We start from the raw sequence: 12,326 nt of genomic DNA, 5'->3' as shown, positions 1-12,326 counted from the left end.
AGAGCCATGATTTTAACTTGGATCTGGTGATTTAAGTATCCTGTTCTTTCTACTTCTCAACTGCTTAATAGACCCTGTATAGTTTGTATGGTTGTCATTTTATTTCTGAGATTTTCTATTCTTAAAATGCCATGGGACTGAAATAAGTAATAGTATCTCATTTGAGTTCCAAAAATCTAGGTTTCTTATTGAAAACCAGGTGAGCCCTGATATAGTTAGCTATTTATAACATAAAGACAATCACTTATCCAGCAAGCTTAGTTATAAGGCAAATATGATAGTAGTATAAACCCTAAGAGCTAGAAGAGATGTTAGAGATCTTCTGGTCTCACACTTGAATTTTGGGGTTAAAGAAGGCATTGGGATACAAAGGATTTGTGTTTGTTGTTACACTATGAGTAGAAATTGATCTAAGAAGAAAATTCAGGTCTTCTAACTTTCAGACCAAAACATGCCCTTCAAGCCACTTCCTCTCTTAGAATTACTCTAAATCATCTTATTGCCTCTAAAAACTAAAATTAAAATCTGAGAGGCAGGATAGCATGATGGATAAAGAATCAACTCTGGGAGTTAAGACCTGCCTTTGAGTTATGTGACCATGCTCAACTTCTTGGAAGCCCAGTTTCTTCCTAGCAGAACTAGTTGCTGAAAAGAATTTCTATAACTGGAGTTCCTCACATTGCTTTGGAAAATATAAATGAAGTTCATTCCTGCAACACAAATGTGTATACAACAATGTAGAAATGTAAATATAAATATAACATCAATGTTAGTTGTTGCATGGGATAGCATTATATATATAAAAGGAAACAAAACCACAGGGAAGAAAAGTTATTATCCACAAAAGTAATGGAAAGGAGCTTTTTGGAAGCTAAAAACCTAGTATACTGTTTTGGGAAGGAGGCAACATTTGCTGGGACTCAAAACTTAGGTTTGATAAAGAGAGGGGTGTTGTTAATTCTTAGTATGCCACAAACATTCTTGTTTTTTGCATCTGCCATTCCTAGGAGGATTGTACCAAAGGGGAAGCTGATGGATTATATCACTTCTATGGCCATTGTCCCCCTGCTTGTTGGCTGCATGGGAATCTTCGGTCTCTTCAAGTTTCTGCAGTGGGTACGAATGAAGGCCTACATCCAGGATTCTGTAGTCGTCATTACAGGGGCAACCTCTGGCCTGGGAAAAGGTGCGTTCTCTAGTATGTTGTTGGCTACTGAAAGAGTAGGGAAAATAGGCCCAAATACTATGACCTGGAAGCCTAGAAGAGTACAGGAGGGTAGTGCTTGTATTGCCTTGAAAGACATTAAACAATTTAAAAGGTAAAGCTTATAAGGGAGAGCATTCGAGATTTGGGGTACATAATTCTCTTCCTTTGGCTTAGGCAAAACTTGATATGGAACAGGTAGTAGTACAACTGTGTTTTAATCATATTTCCTGGGAAGAGTTGTTTAGATAGCCCAGAAGAAAAGTCCATTCCTTTCTTCCCATTGTCATTTCTACTCTCCATCTTCTACATTTATTCAGCAGCCTCTCCCCTGAAATTCCATCTATCTAAATTTATCACCCAATCTAAAGCTTGCTGGCTGTTAATCCACTGGCTTTCAGCTAATTTTCTCTCCTTTCTGTAGGAATTCAGTACCTAGTTGATAATCTCAGAACTTCTCTATCCCAGTTCCTAGAGAACTTCAACATATCTGTTCATGTTCTCTCAAACACCCTAATCTATTCTTCTCGTTCTTTAATTTACACATCTTCCATGAACTACTCTTCTGTTCCACTTGAGCTAATTATACTTTTGACTTTGACATAACTTATAACTCTTCCATTTCCATAATCAATAAATTTGAAATTTCTTCATCCAGTCATATCTACCCATAATTCCTTTTTCTCTCTATGCTATACTCCCTTTAAAGTTGTTTCTGATCCTCATTATTACCTCTAATCCCTCTACCCTTAATACTCTGTGAGACTACTGACTACTACTCTCACATTATTTTCTTCCTTTTTTAATCTAGAACCTTTAGTTTACTATTTCAACCCTGTTCCACTGTTCCTATTTTATCAAATCCCAATCTGGGTTACCCTCACCAAGTTGTATTTCTTGACTGTACATATTTGTTACCAAACCATTCCCCACTCCTCTCCCCCCAAAAAACCCATAACCCCCACAAACCTGCCTGCTAATATTCTTTGATTACTTATCACTTGGAGAATGGCTCTTATTATTTTTTTTTTTATGAACTTGAATTAGTTCCTTAAATATCTTGGATATATAAGACCTTTATTAGAAAAACTTGTGAAGATTTTTTTTCCATTTAACTTTCTTTCTAATCCCAGTTTTCCTTCTCATTTTATCTACATTCAACCTAGACCCTTTTTTTTTTTTATAACTTGATTTCATTTTTTTCAATTGTTTTTCTCTCTCCTGCCCTTCTTCTACCCTTGAAAGAAAGAAAAACAACAAATATGTAACATTTGCATAGGCAAGCATAACAAATTCCCCCAACTGGCCAAAAAAAGTGCATCAATCTAGACCTTGAGTATCTCTCTCTTTCTCTTTCTCTGTATCTCTATCTATCTATTTATTTTTGCTGAGGCAATTGGGGTTAAGTGACTTGTCTAGGGTCTCACAGCTAGGAAGTGTTAAGTGTCTGAGGCCAAATTTGAACTCATGTTCTCCCAACTTAAGGGCTGTTGCTCTATCCACTGATCTATTACTCTCAGTATATTGATAGATAGATAGATAGATAGATAGATAGATAGATAGATAGATAGATAGATAGATAGATATGAATATATCTAGGTGTGTAGCACATTTCATCATGAGTCTTCTGAAATTATGGTTGGTCATTGATGTTTTCTGTTCTTTTAAAAGATCAAAGGTCTATACAGCAACAGGATGCTAAGTTTGATAATATATGCTTCTTCATCTCCTGTAACCCTTTTCTCTTTCCTTTGTCAAGAGCTCTTGTCCTTTCCTTTTAAATTCCTCTTCCCAATCCACCTTCCATGGTTAGAGTTTGTTTTCTTTAGGACTTATCCTTCCCTTAATTTATCCTCCTTCTCTTTCCTGCTTTTTGCCTCCTGTTTTCCTTTAGTGAAATGCATTTCTACACTCATTTGTGTGTGCCTTCTTTTGACCAGTTCTGATTTTCAAGTGAGGTTTCAGGTATCATCCATTTTTTCTACCCTTTCCTTCTTATTTGTAGTCTTCTTGCTCACTCAGATTATGTGAAAGAATTTCCTCCATACATTTTCTTCCTTTCCCCTTCTATTTCCTTTTTTTTTTTAAGATATCAGAATAGGTTCTCTATCTTATTAAACTACATCTGTGATTCACAATAGTGATAATAGGGTTCTGGGGGTCATGTATCATCCCTCCATATTAGAATGTAAACAGTTCCTCTTTGTTTTAGTCCATTATGATTACTCATTTGTATTTATCCTTTTATGTTTCTCTTCATTCCTAAATTTGGAGCCCTGCTCCTTTCATTAGGAATACTCACAAATCCTCTGTTTCATTAAAGGTCCATCTCCTCCTAAAGGATTAAACTCAGTTTTGCTATGTGAATAATTCTTGATTTAAATCTGTGTCTTGCCTTATGGAGTATTGCATTGCACAAGCTTTCCACTTCTTTATAGTAGTAGATGCTAAATCTTCTGTGATCTTGAGTGTGGCTCTTTAATGATTGCATTTTTCTGTTGGCTTGAAATATATATATATATTTACTTAGAAGCTCTCTGTTTTGTCTGTTATGTTCTTGAGAGTTTTTATTTTGGGGTTTCTTTCAGAAGGTGACTAGATTTTCAGTTTTCACTTTGTCCTCTTGTTCTAAGAGATAGGAAAGTTTGTTATTTTATTTTAATAATTTCATGAAATATGATGTATCTAGGCTGTTGTTTTTTGTCAGTAGCTTTTTAAGTTATATAATGATTCTTAAATTATCTCTCTTTGATCTGTTATCCAGATCAGTTGCTTTTATATTTTTCAATGTTTGACTTTATTATAATTTTCTTGTCATCTCATAGAGTCATTAGTCTCTTTGCTTTGTATAATTTTCAAGGTAATCAGTCTTCATTCATGGAGGAAAGTCAAAGACAAGCAAATCATATAGGAGCTTTTTTTGAGAAGAAAACTTACCAATCTTGAATGAATCTGCTAACTTTTCTTCTGTCTTCAAGCTTTTAGGAGCCATGATGTTCCTTAGGACTATTTGATATTTATTTCATATGAATATCTTTTTGGTCAGGTTTGTCTTTGAGTAAACAATAATATTGTCAATTAATCGGGCAAGGTATATATATATATATCTCCATGTTAGACAACTTGCAACAGAAAACAATTGTATGATAGCCTAGATAAGTGATAATTCTGGGGATAACAGCTTTTCTCTGACACGCACTACTCCCCACCTTGCTCTCTTATTTTTTCTTCTATGAAACTTTCCTAAGGATTGTAAGTGGAATGCTTTTTCAGCCTGTTGTTCTATCTCAGTTCCTCTCTGTACAGGGTTCATTTCCTCCCATTTTGGCTTTGCTATTCTCTCAGAGCTAGGGCTATCATTTTTCAAAAGCTATTTATATACTGACCTTCCTAAGATTTATTCTTCATAGTTCTGTGTCCTCCCCCATGCTTTGGTGGCATATTTTAGTTCGTTATATTTCTTCATCGCAAGTTTTTACATTCCTTTAGGAATGACAGAACATCGGAGAACATTCCTTCTCTTTAAAACATTGCCTTCCGAATCTAAGAGAACTCTTTCTAACGGTTTCTTCTGGAGCTTGGCTCATTGCTAAGAGGGATTGCAAATACTGGGATGACTTGAGCTTGCAATGGTGTACTGACCCTAGAAGACTGCCTGCTAAGGCTGCATGATGGATTCTGTTCTTAATTTGACCACAGTTGGTATTCAAGCAACTTCTGTGCTTTCATCCCGGCTCACTCATTCATTCTACAAGCATTTAGCAATTATTTGCCATCTGTTATATGCCATACACTATGTTCAGTAGTGGAGATACAAAGACATAAAACAAAATCTCTGACGTGAAGAAATTTGTGTTCTATTGCCAGTTACATGCCTGGCCCACTGAATGAATTTATTAACTCTATTAAAAGACAGTCATACAAGTATAAGCACAATTGAAAATGTCCTTGTTTAATGGATATAGTATCTTTTCACCAGATAATTCAGTGAAGATGCATTTTTTTATATATAAAAATAGTATATATTTATAAATGCATAAAATTGGTGAGAGAAATTTGGCACTGATATTGAACAGTAGGAATGAAGACCATTTATAGTGGCTTTTAGTGAGAAATGGAAGGGTTTAAAACAATAGAAATGGGATAATGTTTAATGATGAACTTTTCTTTTTGAGGAGGAAAGCCTTTATGTCCTGAATAGTCTTGTGATTTCCTATCTCATCCTGCTGTGATCAAGAGATCAAGAGATAGGTACAAAAAAGTTTGAAACAATACTGGGGAAAGAGTATTTAGACTAAAAGAATAAAAGAATATATTTTAATAAAAATATCTACCTCCTCATTCTTCTTGGAAGTAAAGTAATTAATTTTCCAACATGGAACTCCTTTATTTTTTTCTAATTTATTATAGCTTTTCATTTACAAGATATATGCATGGGTAATTTTACAGCATTGACAATTGCCAAACCTTTTGTTCCAATTTTTCCCCTCCTTCCCCCCTCCCCTTCCACCAGATGGCAGGTTGACCAATACATGTTAAATATGATAAAGTATTCTTTCACTGGGTGTAGCTGGTTCAATTCATTAGTGCTCTATTGGAGTTGATTTGGTTTATCTCATTGTTAAAGAGGGTCTAGTCATGGAACTCCTTTAAAAAAATGCCTGGAATGGATGCCTGGAAGATAAAGGTTTCTTTTGCATCCTGGATACTAAAAAAACTGTTATAGTTTTAAGCCTCGTTTTTCATATCACACAAATCACTGTAGAGATTTGTGCATATCAAAGAACTACTAATCTTTTTAATACATTTAGCAGAGTCATTGCTAATTAACATTTGTGATATGTCATACTGGTAAGAATGAGAACTTTCACAGTGCCTGACCATACTCTGCCATTAACATGTAACCCAGGTTTTTCCTTAGTACTCTAGAAAGTTTAGAAATTGAAGCTGTGGGATTCTGTTGTGAAAATAAGAGTCAGATTTTTGAACATGAGTCCCAGAGGTAGGAAGCAGTGATAGTGGGGATGAGAAGTTTTGGCAAAGATGCATTGGACAGTCATCTGTATCTCCTGAATTTTCAGTAAGTATCCATTTAATTACATTAGTAAAGAATGATTTTAGATCTTTTCAGCTATAAAATTTGTGTTTTCCTTTAGAATGTGCTAAAGTTTTTCATGCGGCTGGCGCTAAGTTAATTCTTTGTGGACGAAGTAAAGAGAAGCTAGAAGAGTTCGTTAGTGAGCTATCTGCTACTCACTCTCGAAAGGTAAGAACAGAATGATGAAGGGAGGTAAACAGACTAAAGAACTGTGCTCTCAATCTTACTGAGGAGCACATGATGCTTTCTTAGTGAAGAGATGGCAAATTATGTAGCTTTGGAGTTACTGGGAACTTTGCTGAAATTTTGGTTTTCTCGTATGGCTGTTCATTGCTTACTACATGAAGATAGATTTAGCACCCAATTTTCAAGTAACAGCTTGTCATTTAAAAACAATGCACATATATACATATATTAATTTTATATGTAGAGAGATGTATATTTTTATATGTATCATCTCTCTCTATGCATGTATAGTTTTCTTATCTTCATTTCTAAATATCTTATCCATCTCCTCTTACAACAAATAATTTTTAAAAGGCCAAAAAAAAAGTAAACAAATAACATCAGATATGCCTGATTGTTAAGATCCAGGCTAGCTCCTCTGAAGGGCTCAAAATAAGTCCTAGTCAGGATAAGCAAAAGTCTTTGCCCCACGTTGGGCGCCAAAATGTAATGTCCTGTTGATCTCTCTACTGTAATCCTTCTCTGGGAGGAGGTTTCTTTTCTGTATAATCTTTTCCTCTGTGAGCAGGTTTCTTGGGAGGCTTCTGGAGCCTTCCCCTCCAAAAGTGTGGGATTGCTGAATTTGCTAATCCACAGGAGGTCTTCTCTTTGACTTAATCCAGATTGCTCTCCAAACTCAATGTTGCCTCTTTTTATCCTCCCAGATAATGGGTTTGTGGGTATTCCAAAGGTGTAAACTCCTTTAAAGGTGTCAACTCCTTTCAGAAGACTAAATGTGTAAAAACTCCTTTTAAAGGTGTGAATTAAAGGTGTGAACTTTGAGCTAGAGAATTGTTTAGACTACCTGAGTTAGCACCTTGTAATCATAACACCTGATAGTACTGGTCATTTTTTTTTTAAAGATGAAAAGATTCAGTCTCATGAGTCTTTCTTACCAGATTTTTTTTTTTACCAGTTCTAACATTCTCCTCCTTCCCCCAACTAATTTGATTCTTGTCAAAATTTGCTGTTTTTTAAAATTTAATAAAATAGAGGCTTTATCATTGCCCATCACAGTATTTTGCACATAAAAAGCAATTTATAAATAATTGTTGAATGAAGGAAAAAACCATTTGGTCTTTTGAGAATCAGTTCTCTTAATTCTAGGACCAGGAATGCATTCTATAACTGGAAAGAAGGTGGTTGTAGATAAAATATAAGAAAGTATAAAAGAAAATTGGTGTTGGAGGAGGGAAGAATTCACAATAATTGTCTTGTCACCTCAAGCTTTTACTGCGTGTTATTATATTTCTCCCTTATGAAGTATAACAAAATAAAAATTAACAAAATTTTTAAAACATACAAACCAAAGCTTATATGTGTAAATAATTATTGCCCTTCAAAGCCTTCATTTTAATCTAAACCTTGCTTTGCTTGCAATAAACACCTAAGTTTTAATTAGAGTTATATCTAAATTTTGGCCATAATATTTCTTCTTGATCATGCTTTTCTCATAACTATGTAATGCATGTAGTGTCAGGACAAGTTTATTATTATGTTCATAAGAAGTTGAAGTTCTCAATGTGATCTCAAATATGATCACATTTTAATAAATGGCAAAGATAGTAAGTAATTTACTCAGTAAAACTGAGTATAATCCAACAGGGAGGAAAAAGAACCTTGAATGAAATAGGAAGTATACATAAGCAGGACAATTTTGAAAGTAGTATGTAAAATTTATTATACATATTTTTAAAAGCAAGTGTTTCAAAGTGGAGATTCATAATATCTATCAAACCTAATTTTTGTGTTCTGCTATATGTATGAAATGCCCTTTTTTGTATTTAAAATTGAAAATGAAAAGTTTTTTTAAATGATAAATATAATTATGGAATAATTGTTGTCAGTAAAATGTTGTGATAAACCAGACAGAACTGGAAGACAAAAGTCTCAATCTCCAAAAAAGGAAAAAGAATAAAAATTTCAAACTATAAGCTAACTAGATTTACTCATTCCTAGCAAAATTCTGGAATCTATTGATAATTTGAAGATTAATAAGCATCTAGAAAAGAAGTAAGGAAAAAAAAAAATTACCTGTTTCAAGGACAGACCATACCTGGCTATTTTGTAATAGGATTGCTAGACTACTACATTAGGAGAAGCAATAAAGGTTACCTAAAAGTTTTAAGCATTTGAAAGAGCTTTTTATTTGGGCTCAGATACTCTTAGATGTTTTCAGTTTAAGGTTTCTTTGGTAATTAATTGGTGGGGTCTTTTTATCTTTGCTATCTCATTTTAATAGAGCTGGACAGTTTTTATTTATGATATTTTGAAATTTGTCCAAGTTTCCTTTTTTTAAAAATGATTTTCAAACTGATGTGTCAGTCTCAGACACATTGTTAGGGACCTCAGAAGCCTTGGATAGTTTTCCTATCAGCACTGTGCCACACTAGTTAGCACTGTGTTGGTTGTTGCCTCTTGCTGTTCTCCAGGAACTCCCAAGATCCCATTTTTGGGGCTTTTTCAACAAAGCACTCTATACTTGGTAGCGCTGGACACAGAGCCTTAAAGGCCATGTATGTTTTATCTCTAGTTACATTGGAATTCATTTTACTTGAAAAATTCCCTTTCTGGGATAGTTTATCTATCAGATCTTTGGAGAAGGGAGGAATTTATGGCCAAAGAAGAACTAGACAAGTTTGATTACATTAAATAAAAAAGTTTTTGCACAAACAAAACTAGCACATCGAAGATTAGAAAGGAAATGGAAAGCTGGAAAAAAAAAATTTACATCAGTATTTCTGATAAAGGCTTTATTTCTTTTCTTTTTTTTTTCTCCCCCTGAGGCTGGGGTTAAGTGACTTGCCCAGGGTCACACAGCTAGGAAGTGTTAGAAGTGTTAAGTGTCTGAGACCAGATTAGAACTCAGGTCCTTCTGAATTCAGGGCTGGTGCTCAATCCACTATACCACCTCGCTGCCCCTTTATTTCTTAAATATATAAAGAACTTTATCAAATTTATAAGAATACAAGTCATTGATGAGTGGTCAAAGGACATGAACAGATAATTTTCAGATGAAGAAATTAAAACCACCTATAAACATATGAAAAAAAAATGCTCTAAATCAACATTGATTAGGGAAATGCAAATTAAAACAACTCTGAGGAACTACCTCACACCTCTCAGATTGGCTAAGGTGACAGGAAAAGATAATGATAAATGTTAGAGGGGATGTGGGAAAACTGGGACACTAATACATTGTTGGTGGAACTGTGAACAGTTGATGCAACCATTATGAAGAATAATTTGGATCTATGTCCAAAGGACTATAAAACTCTGCAAACAATGTCTCTATTGGGTCTGTATCCCAAAGAGATCATAAAAGAAGAAAAAAGACCTGCATGTTTGTAGCAACTTTTTTTGTGATGTCAAAGAATTGGAAAATGAGTAGATGCCCATCAATTGGGGAACGGTTGAATATATTATGATACATGAAAGTAATGTATTATTTTTGTTCTATAAAAAATGGTGAACAAGCAGATTTTTAAAAGACCTGGAAAGATTTACATGAACTAATGCTTGGCAAAATAAGCAGAACCAGGCAAACATTGTATACAATAATAGCAAGATTGTATAATGATCATTTATGACAGATTTGGTTCTTTTCAGTGGTACAGTGATCCAAGACAATCCTAAACTTTGGATGGAAAATGCCATCCACACCCAGAGAGACAACTACAGAGATTGAATGTAAATCAACACATGCTATGTTCACTTTTTTTTTCTTTTTCTTCTGGGTTTTTTTTTTTTTTTTCTCTCATGGTTTTTCCCTTTGGTTCTGATTTTTCTCTCCTAACATGATTCATAAAGAAATATGTTCTTTAAAAAATGTACATGTACAACAACAACAAAAAAAATGTTTTTTATGTACAAGTGGGGAAAATCAAACTTTAAAAAAATTCCCAGGGGCAACTAGATGGCCCAGTGGATAGAGCACCAGCCCTGAAGTCAGGAGGACCCGAGTTCAAATTTAACTTCAGACACTTAATACTTCCTAGCTGTATGACCTTGGGCAAGTCACTTAATCCCAATTGCCTCAGGGAAAAAAAAATTCCCTTTCCTATTGGGCATTTAGTTGACATTTTTTGGTGCAGTTCTAGGATAGAAGTTACTAATACTTTCTCATTTAATTTCTTGATTGTTGTTCAGTCTAGAGAATATTTAGGGTTTTGATAGAATTAGATTTATGTGAGCTAGGCAATCTGCTTTCCGTTTAGGCAGTCATCTTGGCAGGAAATGCTACAATTTCTTTCAGTACTCCCAGGATGATACCTCATCTGTGACTAATAACTTCAATTTATTAAGAGTAGATAGATGCTTTTTTACTCTCCCTCTTCTTATCTCAGTTTTCAATTCCCTATTAGCCATTTTATCTTAGCCTTCCTACTCCTAAGAATTTTCTCCTTGGAAAAAAAAGTTTATTCGTTTTCTTTTTTCTTCATCATCAGTTTTCATTGTTCACCTAAACTGGATCCATCCTTTTTTTTTTTTTCCCTATATATAATTAAAAGAAAGAAAAAATATTTTTGTTGTCTTTAGATTTCTCTTCCAGCCTCTCATTCTGAGATATTAACAGAACTTTGCCATACTTTTGTATTTATCTTCATTATCTGCTCTTCCATCTTTTAAAAAGTCTTTTAAATTTTTTTTAGATTGGCACAATTTAATGTTTTGTTTCCTTCCAAAGTATAACTAAAGTTTTATTGATATTTCTTTTTAAATTTTTAATAAACATCAGAAATGAACATTTTCATATTCATAGTAGAAAAAAGGAATTACATGTCAAACTATTAATCTCTATTGTATATAGGTTGCTTCTCTTAAAAAGTATTTAATAAATTCAACATGTTACTTTTAGAGTTGACCTGCTTATTCATATTTTGTTTTGTACTCCCTACTGTTCTCTTCTTTTAAAAAAATGTTTCTGTAACCCACTTTTCTTTCCTTCCTCATCATTAGTCCTCTCTCCTCTTCCAAATAAAAAGAAAAATATAATCTTTGTAACAAATAAGCAGAATCAAATGCTCACATTTGCAAATCCTTATTTTTGCTGTTTCCAAAAACATGTGTTTCGTTCTACATATTAAATCTCACACCTGTCAGGTCAGTGGTATGCTTCATTATTGCTCTTCTGGAGTTTTTCAATGGAAGTTGTCATTATAGTGCTGCTATTGTTGTATAAATTATTCTTCTCATTCATCTCTATGCATCCCTTCATATAAGTTTTTCCTCTGTTTCCCTAAAATTATTCCTTACCTTATTTCTTATGGCACAAAAAAACAGCTAGGTCATGATTAGTGCAAGTAATAATCACCCAAAGTGGTTGTATGTATTAGAATTTGCACTATTCAAAATTAATTTTGTAAAACATGGTCATTGGTTTCTGCCCAATGGATATATGCAGTAAAAAGTACAAATTCAAGTGATGCAACACTTCAGGAGATTCACTGTTTACACCTATCTTGATCTAATTGTAACTCTGTTTTATCCAAATACCATAATTAGTTTAGTCATTCCTAATTAATGGGAATCTCCCCTTTGTTTCTAATTTTTTTTGCTATAACAAAAAAACTACTATAAACATTTTTACATATGAGTTCTTTTCCTTTTTCTTTTATCTCTTTGGGATATAAACCCATAGTAGTGATAATGCTGCATCAATAGATATATACAATTTTGTAATTCTTTATGTGAGTATAGTTCCAAATTGCTGTCTAGAATAGCTGGATCAAGGGGCTTCTAGATGACTTGAGCAACAAGATGGAGGACTACATATTTTCTCTGATCCCTATGACCTCT

The 12,326-nt window shown here is 33.8% G+C and overlaps 1 protein-coding gene across 1 annotated transcript in view; it reads left to right on the top strand.

The window, feature by feature from the left end:
• Positions 1 to 12,326, top strand: part of DHRS7B (dehydrogenase/reductase 7B) — a 77,249-nt gene that overhangs the window by 37,622 nt on the left and 27,301 nt on the right. Inside the window, exons 2-3 of the mRNA XM_074281274.1 lie at positions 1,008 to 1,186; positions 6,361 to 6,470. Of these exons, the coding sequence (XP_074137375.1) occupies positions 1,008 to 1,186; positions 6,361 to 6,470 (289 nt within the window). The remainder of the gene's footprint in view (positions 1 to 1,007; positions 1,187 to 6,360; positions 6,471 to 12,326) is intronic.

Source organism: Sminthopsis crassicaudata, chromosome 1 (genome assembly GCF_048593235.1).
Source record: "Sminthopsis crassicaudata isolate SCR6 chromosome 1, ASM4859323v1, whole genome shotgun sequence".
In the NCBI taxonomy this organism is placed as follows: domain Eukaryota; kingdom Metazoa; phylum Chordata; class Mammalia; order Dasyuromorphia; family Dasyuridae; genus Sminthopsis; species Sminthopsis crassicaudata.
The sequence above is the reverse complement of the archived record's forward strand: the minus strand, read 5'-3'. Positions and strand labels throughout refer to the sequence as shown.